The sequence below is a fragment of a genome, unplaced genomic scaffold, assembly GCF_019419815.1.
Source record: "Pyrus x bretschneideri cultivar Hongxiangsu unplaced genomic scaffold, Pyrus_bretschneideri_v1 Contig40, whole genome shotgun sequence".
In the NCBI taxonomy this organism is placed as follows: Eukaryota; Viridiplantae; Streptophyta; class Magnoliopsida; order Rosales; family Rosaceae; genus Pyrus; species Pyrus x bretschneideri.
In genome coordinates this window covers 4,158,594-4,181,696 of record NW_025999724.1, presented here as the reverse complement: position 1 = coordinate 4,181,696, position 23,103 = coordinate 4,158,594, and the positions used below count along the sequence as shown (strand labels likewise).

The following is a 23,103-nucleotide window of genomic DNA, read 5'->3' as shown; positions in this document are numbered from 1 at the left end:
GGGCTTAATCTTGAAGAACGGTTGGATGTGTGGATTTGTTGAGGTTGTTGATCCAAAGGGCCGTTGGGGCTTGAGCTTAGGATAAACGAATGAACACTTTCTTCAAGGGCCGTCGGGGCTTGATCTTGAAAGAGGATTTCTTCCTATTTTGTTGAGTCACACGCCACGTGTACAATTTGTACAACACGTGGTGTATGCCATGTATGCCTTGACACGTCAAAACTTTAATGCATTGGTGAACATTTGTTTTACTGAAATTTCGATGTCTACAAATGCCCCCACTTCAAGGCGCGTCGTAGACATGTACTTGACACGTGTAGAAGATGCGTTTTGAAGTCCCTTAATGTAGATGTCAACCCAAGGGCCGTCGAGGCTTGATCTTGAATTGGGCTGGAAATTTCTTCAAGGGCCATTGAGGCTTGATCTTGAGTTCGACTGGAAGATTTTCTGGTTTCCTCCAATCGTTGATTTTCCGCAGGCTTACTCTTGAACTGGGTGCATGATTCTTTTGGTCTCCTCCACTCGTTGATTTTCCTTTGTGCTACTCTTGAACTGGGTGCAGGATTCTTTTGGTCTCCTCCACTCGTTGATTTTCCTTTGTGCTACTCTTGAACTGGGCAGCAGGATTCTTTTGGTCTCCTCCGAAGGTCTGAGCTTACTCCTTTTTTTCTGTTTCTTTGTTCAATCTCTCCAATTCGTATTGAAGAGGGTTAGAGGATAGCTCAGCATATGTAGTTGCAGCTTGTCTCCACATGCTTCAATGTATCATTTTCACTTGCCTTACTTGCTCCCCTTTGCAGAAGTGGTATTTCCTTATGCAGGTTTAGCATCTTCTCTTGTAGTATTTGTTCCTGATGCAGGAGTTGAATGCAAACCTTGCATTTGAATGGACCATCACTTCTTGGTGGCAGCGCAAGTTTGAGTGGAGGTTCCGACATATTGCTTTCTCTGTCCTTGTCTTGGCAGGTGAGAACAAGGGCAAAGGAAAAGATAGGGGAAAAGCATGATATGAGATACCTTTGCTTTCGCCCTTGATGATATGAGATACTTTTGCCTTGGTGTCATTTGTTTGCAAGGGCATTCCCGGAGAGGAAGAAAACTGAGCATTTTGAGATGCTTTGCTGGGAGTGTACTCTCGGAGGTGAGGAAGAGTTAGGCATTTTTTTTTTTTTTTTTTTTTGTTTGCAGGTCTGCCTTGCCATAAAAGATGAAGGTCGACATACATAGGGATTTCCCAATAGCAAGTGGTGGTACTGTTCTTTTACCCTTGTCGACAAACGTTTTTGATCCCGCAAATCCGGCTTTTTGAAATAGTGATGACTCTTCGATCTTTAAATACGCCTTTTTGATTTCTGAACGACGCCTCTTCGATTTCTGAACGAGCACCTCTTTTGACAAAGGTGCACGCGTTTTTTGAAAAGCAGAGAAAGCGCCACCGAACTTCGCGCTTGTCGGCTAAAGATGTGTAGCAGCGATGATGACCTCCACGTGATCTTTTGACAAAGTGGCACCCGTGCTCTGAAAAGCTGAGAAAGCGTCGCCAACTTACGCCGAAAAATCCAGCTTTTGAGATTTGCAGAGCGATGTCTCTTCACTTTTGAATAAGCGGCCCTTCGATTTCTGAACCAACGCCTCTTTGATTTTTATAGAGGTATTGATCACCTCTAACATGCACACTTTGAAGGTTGCTCATTCCTGAAAATCATCTCCGGCCTTTTGAGTTTTAACTCCATCCACCCATCTCTTTTAACACCTTTGAAAAATGGCTAACCCATCGAACCTTAGCTTAGAATTGAGTCTCAGCAGTGATTCGGTTGCGCCGCGTCAAGGTAATGTATGGTGCCCGTCTTTCTTATCTTCTAACGGTCCTCTTACAGGTGAAGACTCAGTGATGCAGAATGCAACAACAGTTACAATAGTAGCTAGGAACCTCCTCACACCAAAAGATAGTAGGCTGCTTTCAGGACGGTCCGATGAGTTGGCCGTTCAAGAGTCCCTCGCTCTCAGTGTTCAGTGTGCGAGCTCTGTGTCCAACATGGGCCAACGCCTGCTTGCTCGGTCTCGTCAAGTGGAATCATTGATGGCAGAGGTGGAAGATCTTAAGCAGGAGATTAAACAGCTTAAGTACGAGAATAGAAGTTTGCATGTGCTTGCAAATAACTATTCGTCGGGCATGAAGAAGAAGCTTGATGAGATGCAAGAATCTCAAGGTCGAATGCAAAGTGATCGTCAAAGGCTTGCGTCTTTCTTCCAGAGGCACCTTTTTCCTGGGTCATCCAGCGTTCTGCCAAGTATTGAGGCCTCGAATGCTCTATCTCCGATGCCTCTTGCTCCGATGCCTTCTGCTTCGATGCCTCCAACTCCGATGCCTCCTGCTCCGAGAGTGTTGCCACGTAGTGGGGCTTCACGTACACATCCTTTGTGAAAGCTTCATCTTTTTTTTTTTTTTTTTTTTTTTTTTTGTACACACTTGTAATTTCTCGGAGATCAATGAACATGCTTTATTTTATTCAGTGTATTGTGCTAAATACAGATAAAACATATACATCACTAAGATGTGTTTTTTCCCTTTTTTTTTATTTATTTTTTTTTATTTTGATGATGTGACTGTACTTGAAGTTTTGAAGTTTCAAGTTGCCTACGTACCCTTGGTTAAGGAGGGATCAAGTCATGACGTAATTCAAATGAGTGATGGTTTTTTTTTTTTTTTGATGATTTTGCCGTACACAGTTTATGCTCTTGCGGGCCAGGAGCGTTTGGTGCCGTTTGCTTTAGGGGTAGTAGCGCTTCAAAAATCTGCCGTTGATGGGGCCGATCTTTAACCCGTCTTCTGCCATGATTAAGTAGGCGCCATTGGTGTAGATCTCTTGAATTACGTAGGGTCCATCCCACTTTGATGTGAACTTGCTTTTTGTCTTATGAGTTGTAATGATAGGCCTACGCAATGCCAGCACGAGATCTCCGGCTTGGAAAGACCTTGGGTGGACTTTCTTGTTGAATGCCTTGGATAACTGTGCTTGGTAGCATTCCAAGTGTTGTTGAGCTTCGAGCCTTCTCTCATCCAGCGCTTCCAACTCCTGAAGGCGCAACTTTGCATTTTCTTCATCAATCAAGCCTTCTTGTATAGCCATCCTTAGTGAGGGAATTTGACTTTCGAGCGGTAGAACAGCTTCTACGCCATATACGAGAGAATAAGGTGTAGCTTGGGTAGAAGTCCTATGTGTAGTCCTATATGCCCAAAGTGCTTCACTTATTCTTTCATGCCAATCTCTCTTTGTTCGGCCGATTACCTTTTTTAGGAGGTTGCACATTGTGATGGGGGTAGTGTTGATGGTGAAAGCTTCCTTAGCGGGCTTCTTCCCAGTCTTGTCTATATTTGGGGCGAATACTTTATCCTTATTGAAGTTAGTAATCGGCTCCTTTTTCTCGTGATTAGCGATACTCAGCTCCATGTCGTGGGAACGAGTTGCTAGCTCTTCGAATGTTCTTGGTTTTATGCCTTGGAGGATGTAATGTAACCCCCAGTGCATGCCTTGAACGCACATCTCAATGGCAGAGGTTTTAGAAAGCCGATCTTTGCAATCCAGACTTAAGGAGCGCCATCTATTTATGTAGTCAACGACAGGTTCATCTCTCCACTGTTTCGTACTGGTCAGCTCTAGCATGCTTACAGTACGACGAGTGCTGTAGAAACGGTTGAGGAATTCCCTTTCTAGCTGGTCCCAACTGTTGATGGACTCAGGTTCAAAGTCAGTGTACCAGTCAAAAGCGTTACTTTTCAGCGAACGCACGAACTGTTTGACGAGGTAGTCTCCCTCTGTCCCAGCATTGTTGCAAGTTTCAATGAAATGGGCGACATGTTGCTTCGGGTTGCCTTTTCCATCGAACTGCACGAACTTTGGGGGCTGATAACCCCTTGGCATTTTCAAAGCATCAATCTTCTTGGAGTAAGGCTTTGAGTACAGTACGAAGTCATGCGAGCTTCCTTCGTACTGTGTCTTGATAGTGCTTGCGATCATCTCCTGTAGCTGCTGGATAGAGAGAGATCCCATGAATGCCGTTGATTGGTCTAGCTTCGGCTTCTCTTCAACTTTCTCCGCTGATGGCTCCTCTTCTTCGTCGCCTTCTTTCTTTAATAGGCCAACATTTGGGTCGACTTTCACGTCGGGCAGCGCATCTAGTTGGTTGACAAGTGCGGCAATCTGCAAGTCTTTCTCTTCCACAGTCCGTGTGAGCTTTGCGATTGCTTCATTCATCTGAGCTAGCTGCTCCTCGATTGAAGTTGCTCCAGTGGTCATGACTTGCATGGTTGTACTACCGCTCGAATCAGCGTCAGAGAGTAGGGACTCTGAGTATCTCCTCGGGCTTTCTCCCCTTGATGCCCTTAGCGAGGCTAGGGTGATCACAGGCTCGTACCTCAGGTGCTCTTGTTCTTTTGACAAAGTTAATGCAGAGGCGGAAGCCGCGGCAAAAAGAGCTCTTGCTTTACTTCGGGTTGTGATGCCCGAAATACCACCACTTGCGGCGATGATGTTCTTGTTCTTTGCTTTGATTGCAGGAACAGCTTGATCCTTTCTTGATGCCATTTTCGTTTTTTTCAGATGATTTGAGGATAGAGATGAGAGGTAGAGAGATCCCACCGGGCGTGCCAAATTTGTGAACACGAAAATTTCCTTGAAACAAGAAACAAGAATAACGTGGCACAAAATAATATTTTTTGGTTTGATGATTTTGGGGTTACGATCTCTCTCAAATTTGGTCCTGTGATTCTATCTTCGTAGGGTGTAGGTTTGTGGATGAGTTGTTGATCCAAAGGGCTGTCGGGGCTTGATCTAAGGATGAACAGTTGATGAACGGATGAACACTTTCTTCAAGGGTCGTCGGGGCTTGATCTTGAATAATGGTTGTGTGGATTTCTTCAAGGGCTTTTGGGCTTGATCTTGAAGGTTGATGGATGAGCGGATCTTCAAGGGCTTTTAGGCTTGATCTTGAAGGTTGATGGATGAGTGGATCTTCAAGGGCTTTTGGGCTTAATCTTGAAGAACGGTTGGATGTGTAGATTTGTTGAGGTTGTTGATCCAAAGGGCCGTTGGGGCTTGAGCTTAGGATGAACAGATGAACACTTTCTTCAAGGGCCGTCGGGGCTTGATCTTGAGTTGGTGGAAGTTCTTCAAGGGCCGTTGGGGCTTGATCTTGAAGGAGGATTTGATGAAGAACGAAGAGTGCTTTCTTGATCCTTCGGGATTTTCTTGAGAGCTTTAGAACTCTAAGGCTTCAAGGTTTTGGTGTGTTGAGAAATGTATTTGTGAATTGGTTGATGCTTGATACCTTGATGGAGAAGCCTATTTATAGGCTTTGAGAATGAATCACCACCACAAAATATTTTTTTCTTTTCCAAGCACCATTGCCTAATTTTCCCACTTAATGCAATATTGAAATTGAAGTGGTGTAACTTATGGCCTAATTTCCCACTTAATACCATTTTAAACTTGAAGTGGTGTATGCTTTGTCATTGCCCAAATGAGAAAAACTTGCTTTGATCCGTAATGGATTGAAGTATGCTTGCCTTGTCATTGCCCAACATGAGAAGAAAAACTTGTTTTGATCCTCAATGGATTGAAATGTACTTGCCTTGTCATTGCCCAAAATGAGAAGAAAAACTTGTTTAATCCTTCAAGGGTATTTCTTCCTATTTTGTTGAGTCACACGCCACGTGTACAATTTGTACAACACGTGGCGTATGCCATGTATGCCTTGACACGTCAAAACTTTAATGCATTGGTGAACATTTGTTTTACTGAAATTTCGATGTCTACAATGAGCTTATTTATCATACTAAAAAATTGGCTCTTGCATCATGAAATCACTTCTAAATTCCTTTAAGCCTTTATGTTATGTACGCTGGTTCATCAAGAAGCCACAAGTAAAATCCTTTAAGATGTTGACTAATCACTACAGATGATTTAAACCAATAGTTTAGTATACAATTGATTTTCTTCTCCAAACCTTCATCCACTAGTTAAGAGAAAATTAGCCCCTTTATCAGAGAAAATTTTGCAATGCTTAAGCTACCAAAATAAGTGGAATGTCACAAAACTTTTCCCCAATTGGATGAGAATATAAAGCCCCACATTGTTTTCTATCAATCTAACATTTCAATTTATAAAAATCCTATGCTGTTTTCTATCAATCTAACATTTCAATTTATAAAAATCCTATGCCTTTGCACTTGGTTTTTCTATTAGATGTTGTAGAAGCAACATGATATCAGAACAAGCAGTTCGTCAGGTTTCAGGTCCAATTTTGTAAAATGTGCTCCACATCACAATATAAGGGAGAATATAAATTCATGTGAGCGCATATGTGAGGGGATGTTTTGAGTATATCAATTCTCACATCAGGTATTCTAATGCTTATATTTCAATGTATAAGATTTTAGGACTCCACCTATTGCCCATTGCCTCAACATAATCTTAATAAAAATTTGTGCCAGCAATTCATGATACCAAAAAAATCAGTGTCACTGAGCAGCAAGACAACTTTTCTTTTCACACATAATTTTCTAGAGTAATGTCTTTGCTCTATCATCGTCAATATTCTAACTATTAATCCGCGAATGTTTAAATATTCTTAAACATTTTTATATATGCAATTTATTGCTTTCTCTTCATATTCCGTATGTGCCTATGTATAATCTAATTAATTTTTTATGTACTTATATATTATATTTATCCTTTTAGCATAGTGTATGGTTCACATAAAGTAACGAATAAAATACAAAAAATTAATCACACAATAAATAATTTTAGTAAATAACTATAAAAATTCTGATCGAAAATTAGAAATTCTCAAAATTTATAAATATGTACAAATTCCCATTCCAACTTTAATGAGAAAATCGAAAATTCCATTCCAACTTGTACCCTGAACGAATCAATTTGCGGTTGTTGACTACGGGCTTTCTTCTGTGGCCCAAACGAATGTGTAGTTTCTTGGCCCTTGAAAAATTAATTATCTTTTTGGGCCATAAGTGGTTTCATGCCGTAAAATTATTTTACGAAAATACCACAACCTTCAAGATTATTTCAAAAGCTTCCATCTTCCACCGCTCAGCGTGAGAGAGGGAATGTTGGATTGGATCAAGACGCAGAGAGCGGAAGAGCCCAGTAAAAGGTTATTAATTTGGTTCAATCGAGAAAGTTTTAATATCGGGGTTTTGGGTTTTTGGAATCTGGGCCGTGCTGTTTCTGTCGATTTCAGCTTTGCCAAGCTACCTCAGGTGCATGTATTTGATCTCCGACGTCCTAACATTGCAGACGATTGTAATCCAAAGAGAGACTATAATTTTGGATACAGAAATCGGCCCATTAATCAGGTACTTATGAGGAAATTCCAAATTTCTAGATAAAGTACGTTTTGATTCTGGTTATTGATGACATGTTTTTTATTTTTCTGTTTAGGGTTCTTTTAATTGCATTGAAATATGGCTGTAATGATCGTTGAATTCCCTCAACTGGGTAGTATCGAATCCTATCGAATTCTACGTGTATGGACTCTGTTTGGATGCTTGCAAAGTTATGTGGGTATTGGAAATTCAGTTTGGAACTGAGAATTTGGAGTTGTTTTCTATGTCGGTTATGAGTTTGACAATTTTAGGCTAAGAAAGAATTAGAGTATACTTATTAAGTTGAGTGAGTGCTATATAATGGCACTTGCATTTGTTTTGAACCTACAAAATATTTGGCCCTTTTCTGTACTGAAATCCGATGACCTGAAAGTATCGAATGAGTTGGTGCGCAAACTCGGAATACCTGAACGCACGAAACAATTTGTTTACGCAGTTCATTAGCCTGAAACTCAGTCTATAATTTACGTACTTTCTGCTCAAAGTTTATCAGAGTGGCCAGCAACGGATGCTGATTGTCTAATTAGGGAGATTAGACCTGATGCTCTCATTGCCCAGGTGGGTCATTCAACTCTGAAATTCAATCCGAAGAAAGTGTATTATATGATGGTTTTGATAAATCATTTCCCACTTCAACGTTAGGAGTTCTCAAACGATGTTTTTTAGAGAAGGTTAACAAGGAGGGGTATGAAGATATTGCAGGAAACTTGGTTTTACAAAAGATTTTTGGGGTTGGTTTTCATGGACATTTTTTTGGCAGCCAAGAGGGTGGCTCAGGAGGTTGGATCATCATTCTTGGTGCTTGAATTGCCATTTTTAAAAAGTTCTGGTGCGGAGAATACCCCAGGTGCACTTGAAGCAGTGAGCAAGTTCCAGGGTTTAGTGGCTTACTTCCACAGAAAGTGGGTTTAGTTGCTGCATTGAGTTCGATGAGGTTATACATAACCAATGATTTACAATCACAGATGATTAAGTTATTATCCCGGTATATTGATTTATCAATATCGAGGCTAAGTCCATCAACTTCTGTTTCTAAGGTGGCGTCAAAAGAAATTCAGCTGGAATCCAATTATGAGGCCCCAAAGTTTGCTCAGTCGATTTATCCATATCTTTTGGATCTACATAATATTTTTTCTGATCTCCCAGCAATGGGAAAGGCTCTAGCTAATGCTCAAAAGATGCTCTACAATGTGAACAGATGTGAAGCTGTAGATACCAATGTTATATCTGAATTCTATGCCCTTCAGTTGCAATCAAGGGGCTGAGAATTTCTCTGACCAATGCCGGTCACCTTCCCATTAATAAAATGAGGGAGCCGAGCTTAAATCAGGCTAAGCTTTCCGATCTTCCAGTTGAGGACAAGTCACATGCTCTGCTGGTAGAGGCCCTTCGTCGCCAGACTAAGAAGTTCGAGACCATAGTGGCAGTAGTGGATGCTAGTGGCTTAGCAGGTCTTAGAGGTCAAGGAAATGGTCGGAAAGCTTGTTACTGATTGTGAGGGTGAGGGGGAAATGTCAAATGATACTGACAGGAAAAGACTGCTAACTGATAAACCTTTGGTGGCAGTAGGGGCAGGGGCAACAGCAGTTTTAGGAGCATCTTCACTCTCCAAAGCCGCGACACTCAAATTTCCTGCTTCAACCTTGATGAAAGTGGTGACTTTCAAAGTTCCAGCTTCACTTAAACTCTTTCTAAGACAAACCCATAAGGTGGTGGGATTTGCTCTTAGTAAGACGCTTGGCCCCTCAAAAATGGTAGCTCCAGGTGTCAAATCAACAACTTTACTGAAAACAACTGCTTCTGCTGAGAAGATCCGAGTAGCTGCCCATAGTGTTATAGGTGCTGCAGAGAAGACTAGCTTTTCAGCCATGAGAACAGCATTCTATCAAATAATGAGGAAACGACATATCCGGAAAATTGGTGTCCTACCGTGGGCTACCTTTGGGTGTAGTATTGCAACTTGCGCCGGATTGGTTGCGTACGGAGATGGGATTGAATGTGCTGCTGAATCTCTACCTGCAGCTCCATCATTTGCCAGTTTGGGTCCCGGGATTCAAAGTTTACACCTCGCATCTCAGGAAATATCACTGAGAGATAGCATGAAATTACAAAAATCTATTGAGTCCCTCATGTACAGATTGAAGAAAGTCAGAACTCAGTAGTAAGAATGCAATTCTTATCTTATTTGTATAGTAATCGTTGCTCTTTTCAAAGTGGTTGATGGATAAAAGATAAGACTTCATGGAACTTACTGTAATTGTAGAGTGTATAACAATCTTCGTAGAAAACTGAAAGAAAAAGTGTCTAAAGAAGGGGTTCTTTGTATCGTCATTTGTGTGTTTTCCATGTTCTGTATTGGGAATCTGTTGCCTACACGCAAATATTGCAGGACTCTTTTCGAGTTTAATGTAAGTATTGTGCGTTCTTTTGGCCGGAGTTAGCTTAAAAAAGAATGACGGTGAATACATGTATATGTGAACAAAGAGTTGTCTCTATATATATTTGAGCAATACACATGCAATACTCCTCTCTCACACGCTTTGGTACTTAGCTTTGATTGCATATTATATATATTGTACTCTGTAACATGTATTAACAAGGTGAGTTTCACACTGTCGTAGGCTGTATCATTCATTGTTTTGTGCCTGTTTCTCTTTGCTTTACTGTTTTTTGCTCTGTTTTTGGGAGATTCATGTGGTGCCTATTAAGGTTATCGTTTCTGTATAAATATATTTCTCAATTCTTATATGGTGTGTGGTGGTTGTTTGGGCAGCAGGTGCAGTTCATGCACAAGCAAAGGTGGAGGCTGTGTAAATGTAGGGATACCGTCCCAAGAAAAGGTAAGTTAGCGATTTTTCGTCTTGAGTAGAACAAATCCATGTAAACACAGTAATTTCCTGCTTATGGTTTAATTTGTGTTAATATGATGCTTAACGAACACTGTGTTGATATAGTTAAAAGTAAAATCACATTCGTTGGAGTTCATTTATCTTTGTGAACAACTTTTTCGTACAAGTGATATTGGAATCGAACTCAGGAATTTGCGTGCTAGAATCTCGTTTCAGTTTCTGTTTTTACATGCAACACATCGTCGAAGACAGAGATCATTTTGGTGGGTTCATGGATTTGTATCTCAACATTTTGTGTCCAAAAGATTCATATATTGACCAACTTCACAAAGATGCTCAACTCAAATTATTTGTATCTACCTGGATTTTCTTTTATTTTTATAGTAATTGTAAGGACAAATCAAGTTTTATTTTTATTGTTATTATTTTTTTCTGAATAAACGATATTATCTACACTAAGAAGGTAAATCGAATATGAGACCTTTCACTTATAAGTGAAGATCAATACCGATAAATCGTAGTATTAAGTGACATAATAGATCGAGATTAAATACTAAATCGTACGGGCGCACTTTTTTAGTTTTTGGTATAGAAACGGCGCCGTAACGATTGCAAATGATGAAAATGTCTCAACTTCAGTTGGCCACTCGGCCCCACTCACATTCATTCCAAACGACAAAATTCAATACAAATATCTCACCAATGAACTCCAAACCATTGGCCCAGCTCATTCAAAACAAAGGAAATTTAGTAAGCTGGTCAAAATTTTCACAACTAAATAAATACAAGAATGATTTAATTGTTACTTAGTTTAATATCCTTGACTCTTGTGATGTTTTTGATAGATTAATGCTGGATTTGTTTCTCTATAAATAATAAATAAAAACAAACAGTGTTAGCATCCTCGGATTTTTGAGCCATTTTTTCAACTATCACGTTCTTTTTTCCCTAATTTTTGTCGATTTGGGTTTTGTTTAGAATTCAAATTCTGGGGTTTGTGAGGCAAAAAGGTTGGATCTTGTGAGGATATTGATCCGATCAAGAAAGGGAGGATAAAGACGTAGAGAGAAAGAAACCCAGAAAAAGGGTTTTGAGCATTGGAGAAGCAGCTGAAAGGTTTAAAAACTTTTGTTTTTGGGTCATCTGAAAAAGTGCTTATAGCTTTTCCGGTGAGCTGTGAAGGTTTTGCTTTACTGGGTTTTGGTGTTTTCAGCTTCCCCAAGTTGGTTGAGGTACTGAAAGAACTTTTAAAGCTGTTTCTGGTTCATTTCATTATTTTCTAGTACTAGTTTAGTGGATAGAGAGAAAATGCTAATGCCCAAATATATATTTATAGTCGAGTTTATTTTTCGGTCTTATGATTCTAAGGAAATGAGATTCAACAGATAATTTCTATTTCGATAAATATTCAGGAGGTTTTGAAGTTTAGTGGGCGAGAAGTCAGAGGAATCTGGATTTAGTTGAGGTTGGTTTTCTTTAGAGGCAGAGATTGAAAAGGGGACTTCTGGTTTATATTGATACTGTGGCATTGAGATGGGGGGTCAATGCTTCAAACTCATACCATGTTGCTGGAATTCACAAATGAAGGCAGCGGTTCTCGAAACTCCTGATATTGGTGGGTTAAAATATGTCTTTTCTTGGCTGTTTTGATGTAGAAGCAGATCATGATGCTTGTGGATGGTTCTCCTTTAATACAGATAATGAGGAGAAGAGTGAGGTTGATAACTTACCTGCATTTCGTGAATTCACATTTGAGCAACTTAAAAATGCAACATCTGGTTTTGCCGTGGAGTACATTGTGTCTGAGCAAGGAGAGAAGGCTCCAAATATTGTTTATAAAGGGAAACTTGAAAATCAGAAGAGAATTGCTGTTAAGCGCTTCAATAGGTTGGCCTGGCCCGATGCTCAGCAATTTGTGGTAGGCATACTTTTATGTATCATAAAACTCTAATCCAGATGCTTTGGTGACGAAAACTAGTCTACATTTTCTGCAGAACTATTGTTTCTATCTTTATGTTTTACACTAATGTAATTTTCTGTTGAGATCTTATGTGGTTTGCAACTCAGGTCATAGGGTGCTTTTGGCATATAGAATTCATGAATGCATTGCTGTATTTCTCCATGACTGAAATTTACAGTTATTTTTGGACCAATTGATTCCTCATCAAACGTTTTATCTGCTCCACTAAAGGAAGCACGTCATTTTCTGTCTTCTCTATTTACAACCACTATTCTGAGACGATTTTCATTTGCCCCAACTGCAGGAGGAAGCAAGATTGGTCGGTCACCTCCGCAACCATAGATTGGTCAATTTGCTTGGTTGTTGTTGTGAAGGTGATGAAAGGTTGCTTGCGGCGGAATATATGCCCAATGAAACACTTGCAAAGCATCTTTTTCATTGTAAGAAGGGATTTGACTGCTATACATGATATCCTAGAGAGTATCGGCTATAAAGATGATGGAATGACAAATGAGGTTCTATATTTGCTTAATTAATGGAGAAAAATCCAAGTTGTGTTGTGTACATATTTAGCCTTCTCAATAGTTTGGTTGTGTTACTGAAACATTTTCTGTCTTACATTCCACTACAGCTCTCGTTCCAAATGTGGACTGACCAAATGCAGGAATCATTAGATTCAAAGAAAAAGGGGGATTCTGCTTTTAAGCACAAGGACTTCAGAACCACGATTGAGTGTTATTCACAGGTTAGGTTCTTATTATGATACTTGTGGGAAATTCTGAGTAGAGGTTTGGTAAGAGTTGCTTTCATGTTCATACCGATATCCGAACATGACCTTCAATAGGAAGTTCATTATCTGACCTGTTAAAATAAATTACTAGCACAGCTTCGTACGAAGTTTGTTTGGCTTTACATCTTATCTTCTAATTCTTGATAGAAGAAACGAAATTGGTAGTTTAAGGTACCTTAAGAGTATCTGAACCTAGTAACTCTACTTGCATGACCAATAAAAAAGAAAAAACTGAAAAAAAAAAAAAATATTAAATCCTGAATTGCTGCTTTCTCTGCATTTGTTATCGTTGCCAACTCTTTTATTTTGCTTGCAGTTCATTGATGTTGGAACGATGGTTTCTCCAACAATTTTTGCCCGGCGTAGTTTGTCTTATCTCATGAGTGACAAGCCTCAGAAAGCTATAAACGATGCAATGCAAGCACAAGTAGTTTCCCCAGTTTGGCACATTGCGTGTTATCTTCAGGCTGTTGCCCTTTTGGCCCTTGGAATGGACAGTGAAGCTCAAGCAGCACTTAAGGAGGGTACTACGCTTGAATCCAAAAGGAGGAAAGCAGGTGGACAAAAGTGAAAATCTAGGCCGGACGACCAGCTGCCCAGTTTTCCACTTCTTTCGGTTTGGCTCTTGGCATATATGGCGTCGATCGATCATAAGGTTTAAGACCACTAGAGCCAAAGCTTCATCATTTCCATGGGATTAGATTTTGGTCATTTTCCTTGTATTTGAATTGTTTTATTTGATTTGCTTTCTTATCTGTCAATTCGAGTATATGAATTCCTTTGACAAAATAGAAAGCAAAAATAGAAAGTTTGTTAAAAACAGTGGTAGGGAGGAAATCGTTCAGAAGCTTTATAATTTGTGTACAGAAAGCATATAGGATTCCTACTTGGATAAATAAATAATAATTATTAGTTTTTCAAACGTCGTCTTATCGTTGTCAGACATTGATATAAATGACTACTTGGATAAAAATTAAAAATAAAAGGTTAACTCTTTGTTCAAAAATGGGTAATGTACAAAAAACTACCTCAACTATTGGTGTCACGACACTTCATATCTCATCTTTTAAATTTGACAATGTCATACCTCATCTTATGAATTTGTGTCAATGTCAGATCTCTATCAGTTTTTCTGTTACTTTTTCTGTTAAATGCTAACGTGGCCAGAAACATAATCCATTTTTATTAAAAAAAAAAAAATAAATATTAAAAAATTTAAAAACAAATACAAAAAAAATAAAAAAACAAAAAACAAAAAACCAAAAAAAACCAATCAACCTATGTCCCCCTCCCCAAAAATCCAGATCCCCTTCTCTGAGTTCTCCCCCACCCAACCCTCTCTCTCCTCTTTCTCCTTGTAAGCTGCATCCCTAAGATCCCAAAACCCAGAAACCATTCCCACTCGAGTCATCACCGCCAGCGAGCTCTCAATCCTCTAAGCCGACGATCGCTGATTAACCCCAGACCCTTCCTCGCCACTCCCGTTGGCATCGGAGCTCTCTTTCTGGCACCACAAGTGTTTCTGGTTCCCCCACTTCAAATACCACGGCAAGTTGAAATAGTGCAGAGGCTTCGCCCTCTCAGAACCCATCGCCATGGACTTCACCTCCATTCTCTCCTCCTCATCCGACCCCCCTATATACACCATTTATCGGAAACTCATACCAAAGAGAGCCACTCTCAGATCACAACTCTCTCTCTCTCTCTCTGTTTCTCACCCTCCTCTGATTTTCTCGGAAAATCTCAGAATTTTCTGGGAAAAACAGAGAGTTCTTCTATTAGGATTGTTGTTGTTGTTGTTATTGTTTTGTTTTTCTCGCGCAAATCACCGGAGGGGCAAACTTTGGGATCGAGGAGGAGAATGGAATATTGTTGTGGAGGTTGTGGCTAACGTTAGGGTTTGGGGGTGATTGGGGGTTGTGGCTATCATTGTTGGAGTTAACGACAAAGGTAGGGTTGTCATCGGTGGGATCGGAGAGGAAGGTTGGGGGGGGGGGACGGGTGGGAAGGATTTCTGGGTTTTGGGATTTTAGGGATGTAGGTTGCAGGGAGAGAGAAGAGAGAGAGGTGAGAGAGAGAGGAGAGAGAGAGGGTTGGGTGGGAAAGAACTCAGATAAGGGGATCTAGGTTTTTGGGGAGGGGGACACAGGTTGATGGGTTTTTTTTGGTTTCTTTTTGTATTTTTGTTTTTTTTTAGAACTTCTAATATTTAATTAATTTTTTTTAAATAGTTAATTAATTTTTTAATAAAAAAATGGGTCCCGTCTCTGGCCACGTTAGCATTTAACAAAAAAACTGACGGAGGTCTGATATTGGCACAAATTCGTAAGATGAGGTATGACATTGTTAATTTTAAAAGATGAGGTATAAAAGTGTCGTGACACCAATAGTTGAGGTAGTTTTTTGTACTTTACCCTTCAAAATTTTATGACGAACAAAACAATCATATACAGTCTAGAATTAACTGAATTTCTTTAGTAAATATCATGATACTAAACATATACTGCAAAAAGGTCTTGATGAAGTAAAAGTAGCAGTAAACTTCTTACAAACAAGTAACACTAACAAATCATCTGCCAAGGAGATGTAGTGGTAAAGTTCTTTATTATGACAACTCAATACTTGAAAACTTAAAACAGATAAGGCCCGTGAAGCTCTTCTAATGAAGTAAACACTTATGTGTTGTCTCAGAAGACGTTGAAAATAAAAATAGACAAGCACACGTAAAACTTTACAAAGAGATGCATGCATATGGCTTAATTTAAGAAAGAAAAGTAAAATCACATTTACATACCATTGCTTAATTGAAGTGCCACTTAATCAAACTCACCCTCACATAAAGCCAATCATTCAAGACATTCAAGAAGCTGAAGTACGAGTATATCCATGGCTTGATGAAAATCAGGTTGCCACAAAATCCCCAAAATCCAATAATAAAACCAAGCGTCATGCTAATGTAAAATCCCCATGTTATAGGCTCATCCTTTTCTTCTACATTGCTTGAGATCACGGTTTCATGTTGATCATCACACATCTTTTGAATTAGAGGTCCGCACAGTTGAGGATTTTTAGCATAATTAGAGGGATCGGATAGACCCAGATGTGTGAGAAATATGCGTTGCATGACAAAGTTAAATCTCACCGTTCGTTACAATCCAAAGGCTGATACGAGAAGAAAATAATCACCGACGGGAAATGTGGATAAGTGTCTTTAACAAAACGCTAAAAAAAAAAAAAAAAAAAAAAAAAACACCCAGAAATTTATTTTTGTTATGAATAATGCTAGAGAAAACAATATTTTAAACCAAATTATATGGTGGAAAATAAACACGGTAATCAAACCTTAACTAATAATTCAATTATTAACAATCATATCATTTGGTTAGTAAATTTGGTTTAAAAATTTGGTCTCTCTAGCATTATCCGTTTGTTATCATGGGATGGTTTGTGGTTTGGATTAACCTAAAATGAGATCTATTTTTACTCCGTAATTAAATATTAAATCCAATAGTGAATCATCATATATTTCTTGGTCACTACATAACCAAGAGAACATTTTTGGATTTTGGGTATCTAAATTTTGTTCAATAAATCGTAAGAAACTTGTTGAATACTTAGATGAACACACATTATATGTTTATTTCCTATGTTTTCATTATGTTTTAATATTTTATAATTTATAAGCTTGCACTTGTTCATACGCTAATAATAAATTTACTTAAAATCGCCTAGGTGCTAGGCCCAACTCGTCACTCAAATAGCGCCTTACGTCTTTTTAAAATATTGGCAAAAGCACAATAATTCCCCCATCTTAAAACCAATTACAATCAAGATCAAGATGCAGAAACACAATTAATCAAGAATTCATCGCCTTTGCCCCTCTTAAGTCGAGTTTTGAAAAGTCAAAATATGTCGATTTTTTTTTTTCAATCGTGCAAGTTAGTCGAAATTTCGAATGGTAGTGATCTCGCAAAGTCTTTTCATATGTAACAAGTCTATTAACCTGACCTATGTGATCGGGCAAACTTTTGTAAGACCTGTGTGGAAAATATCAGCCATTAGAACCAGATTGTGCGGCCAAAATAAATTTAAAACTTTTTCATTTATTTTCTACGCGCAATGAAGCGTCGTTCTTTTGCCCGTTTCTCTTGTTCCTTCATATTCTTTCTTTACTCATGAGTTCAGTTTAATACGATTTGATTTTTGTCAAAACTGAAGTTAGTATTATTGAAATATTTCACATCAATCGTATGTATGATAAAAGAAGAATTTAAATATCCTAACATACTTTAACTAATACTGAGGCATTTTGTGATAAAATTTCATACCTGACGGATTGTGCATGTGATAATTAATTGCCAAGTTGGGAACAATATCGGTTTTGCTAGAGTGGGCCTTTGGCTCATCTCTTCAATAATTCTACATGGTACCAGAGCCAATGAGCGGGCATGTATTGCCACATGATGGTTGGGTCCCCTTGGCCCCACGTGATGATGGTGGGTCCCTTGACCCCGCGTGTGAGGTAAGTCCTCTTAGCTCCAAGTGGTATATGTGATCCATAAATTTGGTCCAACGTGAGGGAAGTGTTGAAATATCCCACATCGACTGTATTTTTGACAAAATAAGAGTTTAAATATCTTAACCCCACATCTGACGGATTATGCAGGTGGTAATTATCAAGTTGAAGACAATATCAGTGTTGTTGGAATGGGTCTTTGGCCCATCTCTCTAATAATTCTACATGGTATCAGAGTCAGGAGTGGGCTTGTACTGCTACATGATGGTTGGGTCCTCTTGGCCTTGCACGATGATGGTGGGTCCCTTGACCCTGCGTGTAAGGTGGGTCTCCTTGGCTCCATATGGTTGTCGATGTCTGGATCTCCCATGTGTGACTCACAAATTGGATCCCACATGAGGAACGTGTTGAAATATCTCACATTAACCATATCTCTGACAAAACGAGAGTTTAAATATCCTAACCCCACACCTGACGGATTGTGAATGTGGTAATTACCAAATTGTGAACAATATTAGTGTTGTTAGAGTGGGCATTTGGCCCATCTCTCTGATAATTCTACAACTATTTGGTTCGGTCCAATTTGATTTTTTTTTTAATTCATAAAAAAATAAACAGAAGTAATTCGGTTTGGCCAATTTCAGTTTGGTTTTGATGATGCGGCTGTGGCGTTAAGATTAGATTAATATCCCACACGCACAGTACTTCCTGTTCTTCTCTTTACTACACCACAAACCACTTTCTATAGCATTCAATAAATATATGCATAAGCTAAAAATATGCATCTAAGCATTCTCCGTCGTTTGATTAACTCCACCCTTACTTAAACCCAATCGATCGTTTACAACATTTAAGAACTTGAAATATGCACATCTCCATGACCTATTGAATATCCATTTGCCACAAACGCCCTAAAATCCAACAACAAACCCGATCCCCTTACTGATGTAAAAATCCTCTCTATGCATCCAATGCAGGGATTGCAGTACGACCATGTTCTTTAGAGTCAAATTAAGACCAAGAACCACAATTACTTAGGAAAGCAAAATAATTCCACTTGATAAATCAAGTACCAAGAGCATCTCCCATATCGTCTTCATATTTGAGGATTTCTTTGAGATATTTGGCGATTTCTTATATATTGAGATACCTTGAGACCTGTATTCTGGTTCATTAGAAGACATTTGTCCCTATATTCAGATGATGGGTAATCCTAAGGAAACCAAATTTGCAAACCAAAATGATGTGGTTGTTGATAATTGGATTATTATTAAGTGTTGATTAACTTGCTTATTTCTTATTGGTGACACATTTGGTTTGCAAATTTAATTTAAAATTTTGGTCTTCCTAACATTACCCTTAGGAGATATGGGGATGTGAGGACTCTATTTATTGTCCCCATTGAAGATGCTCGCTTTACAATAATTCCATTAGACAACATAATTGATAAAGTGAGACTTTTTGATGCCCCATTGAAGAAGCTCGCATTACAATAATTCCACAAAACTACTTTCTTTTTATTCACCAAGGTATTGAAAATCCTAGTGTAAAGCCCCTTTAACCTATAAAAATAATTTTAGCAAGACCATAATTTTCAAAAGTGATTATCTTTTTAAGTGAACCACTGAATCTGGGATGAAAGTTAATCCCTTTAAAACTGAGACACTCAACACACGCTTCAATAGGTGAGATGCTATGGTTAAAAAATAAATATTATTTGAATAAGTGCTTACACCAGAATCATTGGCCTTGAATTTGGGGCTACATCTAACTTTTCTAATTCGAGTAATATTCTAATCTAAACTAAACTATAGGAAGGGAAATTCGAACTTCGGGTGCAAGTTCAAGGGGGAGCATATTGCTCTAACCAACTTGGCTACACCCAGGTATGGTGGGATGACAAATGGCTTAAGTTAGGGGAAAGGGATCCTCTCCAGATCCATTTTGTAGGGATCCTAAGGATCCCCACATCTTAGCCGTTCATTGTATATCGTGCAGACAATTTTCGTCAGATACTATTTGTGTTTAATTTTAAATAATACAAGTCAAATGATTTATGATCGCACAATACACAATGAATGGCTAAGATGTGGGGATCCCTAGGATCCCCACAAAGTGGATCCGGATGGGATCCAATTCCTAAGTTAGGGACATTGTTAGATTGTGAAAGAATATGACAGTGTCTAGCTGTTTTCCTTACGAAAAGAGTGATTCAATGGACACTTGAGAATTGTCTCTGGGCACCCAAGAATGGTTTATGAACAACTAAGAATTTGTCGTTATAGTTGGGTGTCCGCAGAATCACCCTTATGCAGAAGAATATATTTACAGAGAGAGGAATATCCAACTTTTGGGGGTCACTGTTGATTGTTAAAAGCCTCTTCTGCAACTGGATCTGCAAGGGAAAGAAACATCAAACATGGCAGCAGATGGCTTACCTTGGTCTGGGTTTGCATTTGAGACTTGACACACACTGCAACTGTTTTAAGTTGATGTCCCTAGCAGATGTCTGGTCCGACGTCCAGATAATAGTACCATCCTTGTCTCCAGTGAAGATACTAATCAAACAGCCTGTCTTTCTATAATAAAATTGCTGACATAAATTTTAGTTCATCAAATCATTACATCCATTCAAATATTACAAATTTAAAACATCCACTGATCCCATTTGAAGAATCAAGGTGAATAACCATTCTAATGAAATCATCAATGAAATCCCCCTTTTATTTATATATATATATATATATATATATATATATATATATATATATATAATGCGGTAGGATTAATATTTTCTGCTAGCAATCACAGTCTAAAATAACGGAACGATTACAGATCTGTTTCTTTGCTGCCATTAGCTCAAAATGACTCCTTTGTTATTCCATAGTAGACTGGTTCTTCGCCTACAAATATAATGAAATTCCAGAAAAAAGCAGACCCACCAACAATATATGTCCCTTGAGTCTGACCATCTTCACCCCGCTGCTTCTCACTGGCTACACCTGATGGAAACTTATTTTCTGATGGCTTCCCAAAAGCCCTTGTATCTTGGGGCTTTTCAGCTGCTGCACTCTTACTTCTTGTTGCCGAAACTGTTTCTGCCATCATCTGTTTGCAAAGTTCCATCAGAAGCTCCACATCTGCAATTTGCAACATACATGATCATAAGCACATCCCATGATCAATCCATAAAAAGTCACTTTCTACTTGTCCGTCAAATGGCAAGTAACAAACAACATCTCATGCAATTGGCTCCATCAAAAAGCCTTGAACTCAAAAGTGTCCAAAGGGATACAAAAACTGGAGAAAAGGCATACATGGAGCTCAAGAAACTCAGGACAGAACCATGCGTCAACATAAGAAGATGAGTGAGACAGATATCTCCTCGTAAAGGAAGCAAAAGGCCATCAGAATGCTACTAACAATATCTAGTATTGGGTGGCCAACAATAAAATTATCACAAACTGAGTTCCAAGGGTGAAACTCAATATGATCATTCACATGATAGATTAATAAACCAAGTTAGCATGTCAAGGAAAGTCGGGAGTCATAACCATACCATTAATAAACCATTTGAGTTAAGATTAACAAATCAGGTCAGATTTAATAATCCATCTGAATGCTACTAACAACATTCTAGGATTGGGTGGCCAACAATAAAACTATCACAAACTGAGTTTCAAGCGTGAAACTAAATATAATTATTCACCCGACAGATTAATAAACCAAGTTAGCACGTGAATGAAAGTCGGATGTCATCATAAGCACCGCATTAATAAACCACTTATTTTAATATTAAAAAATCAGCTCAGGTTTATCATACAACTCAAGGGATAACTATATGTCATTGTGTGAAAAGATGAAAACAAAATCTTGATGAGCTTACATTCTTGAATTTCTTCGGATGGCTTGCATGTTCCAAAGTCAGGGGTCTGGAGAACCTTCAAGATAACAAAAGACAACAAGTTACTTCATGCATACTTCAAATAATGTGGTAAACAGAAGAAGCAGTTCAAAACAGCAGGATTTAGAATGATTACATTGACAACCTTGATAGACGAACAATCTACAAACCAAGTTAACACCCAAAGGCCCCCCCAACAGTCTCAAGAGGACCTAATCAACTTCTAAATTCTACCCATGGCATACAGATTACATAATGATATAACATACATTTAACTTATTACACTTGGTCTGCAGCCTAAAATAATCGAACACTATCCGAAATGTAGCAAATAAAAACTAATTTTGACAGCTTCACGTAATACAAAATAGAAACACCTCAATTCACTAGAGAACATAAATCATATGCCTTCATTCTTCACTTAATAGTTCAAATATTAGAATTTTGCAACCGAAATCATTAATTTCAATCATTACTAACAGACATTTCCATCAAATTCATTACTTAGACAAATTTTTCAATGCAGAGCTACGAAGGGCGCCTAAAATGTAAGTACAAGGCACCGGAATTACAAAGATTATACATTTATTTAATCTTATTAAAGAAAAATGAAATATTTAGAAAGGTTAAAGACATGCAAATTGTGAATCCAAACAAACCCAAATCCACAATTCAATAAAAAGAAAACCCAGATCACAAAAATCTTCAAAATTTACAAGAAATTCACATAAAGATGCAAAACTTGGGACATGGGTTTTTAGCTGTACCTCGAAATGAGGACGGACCTCTTTGAGGACGCTGCGAACCCTGTAGAGGGTGGATGAGTTGGAGAAAAGAGCATCATTTTCAAGGGGTCTCTTCTTGGTCTTGGGAGGAAGAGAAGACGGAGGAGGCTATACAGGGAGAACTTCGGCGGAGCTCAGAGGGGTTGGGAGGACTTGGGTAGCTGTGGACTCGGCTGGCTTTGCTTCTTCCATTGGTGCTGTTTGTCTGGGGAGTTAAAGGACCGATGGGTTTTAACTTCTAAATTGCACAGGAGGAATAATAGTATAATGTTAGGGAGACACAATTGATAAATATAATCACGAACAACGAACTTAAGAAAGTAAACTCTCGTTCTTTATTCAAATCTCTTCCATTCTCTTTCCTCTATTTTCTAGTGCCCTGTCTTTCTGTCTCCTTAAATTCATAATTTTCAGGCGAAAAAATGAGCTTAATAACGTTTCATGATTTTGCATTCCACTTACTTCAGAAGAGCTTAACACCAGTTTATACAATTTGGTTGCTAAAATGCGCAATTGACAAGTTGATGCAATGTGGAGTTTTCTCAAAATCCAAGTTAATCAATATCGCTTTTACGCCAAGCACTTGATCACTCTGTACATCACTTTTAAACGCATCTTATACTTTCATCATGCTTGTGCTCTCATCATTGTTGTCCTTATTAAATCTACTTTTAAAATTTTTATTATTAGCACTTCAAACTTCCAGGATTTAAAAAGAAAAATAAACTTGTGAGTAGGGTGCAACTTGGGCGAATTGGGCGAGTTAGATGGTTGACCAAATCCTAACACAACATTTCTAATTCGGGTATGAGTTGGGTTTGGGTTCCTAGGGGTTTACTCAAGTACGGGTTTAAATTGGGTTCGGCTTACTCGAGTTAAATTTGGGTTTGCCCA

The 23,103-nt window shown here is 38.6% G+C and overlaps 1 protein-coding gene and 1 long non-coding RNA gene across 5 annotated transcripts; one reads left to right on the top strand and one right to left on the bottom strand.

The window, feature by feature from the left end:
• The first annotated feature begins 8,855 nt into the window (after positions 1 to 8,855).
• LOC125469110 (serine/threonine-protein kinase BSK7-like) lies at positions 8,856 to 13,926 on the top strand. 4 transcript variants are annotated; one of them, XR_007251404.1, is made up of 6 exons: positions 8,856 to 9,566; positions 10,179 to 10,245; positions 11,233 to 11,486; positions 11,667 to 11,869; positions 11,952 to 12,172; positions 12,519 to 12,654. XR_007251404.1 is itself a non-coding variant. In XM_048566074.1 (6 exons), exons 3-6 carry the CDS (start codon positions 11,955 to 11,957, stop codon positions 13,573 to 13,575), a joined length of 723 nt encoding a protein of 240 aa, XP_048422031.1. In that variant the 5' UTR covers positions 10,937 to 11,486; positions 11,667 to 11,869; positions 11,952 to 11,954; the 3' UTR covers positions 13,576 to 13,926. The 4 variants fall into 4 exon arrangements, 2 of the variants coding, with proteins under 2 accessions (XP_048422031.1, XP_048422030.1); XM_048566074.1 differs by lacking the exons at positions 8,856 to 9,566; positions 10,179 to 10,245 and adding exons at positions 12,846 to 12,959; positions 13,321 to 13,926 and having other exon boundaries at positions 10,937 to 11,486; XM_048566073.1 differs by lacking the exons at positions 8,856 to 9,566; positions 10,179 to 10,245 and adding exons at positions 12,846 to 12,959; positions 13,321 to 13,926 and having other exon boundaries at positions 10,944 to 11,486; positions 12,519 to 12,729.
• A 6,452-nt stretch (positions 13,927 to 20,378) lies between these two features.
• Positions 20,379 to 22,766, bottom strand: LOC108866153. The gene is made up of 3 exons (XR_007251445.1): positions 22,192 to 22,766; positions 21,407 to 21,461; positions 20,379 to 20,660 (listed from the first exon to the last, which is right to left on the bottom strand). It is a non-coding gene; the product is annotated as an uncharacterized LOC108866153 (long non-coding RNA).
• Between the last annotated feature and the right edge of the window lie 337 nt (positions 22,767 to 23,103).

Excerpts from the sequence above, each read along its gene's own strand:
- LOC125469110 (XM_048566073.1), top strand. The coding sequence starts at position 11,955 with ATGAGGAGAAGAGTGAGGTTGATAACTTACCTGCATTTCGTGAATTCA. Across the intron at positions 12,173-12,518 it reads CCGATGCTCAGCAATTTGTG|GAGGAAGCAAGATTGGTCGG; the intron begins GTAGGCATACTT and ends CCCCAACTGCAG. Across the intron at positions 12,960-13,320 it reads CGATTGAGTGTTATTCACAG|TTCATTGATGTTGGAACGAT; the intron begins GTTAGGTTCTTA and ends TTTTGCTTGCAG.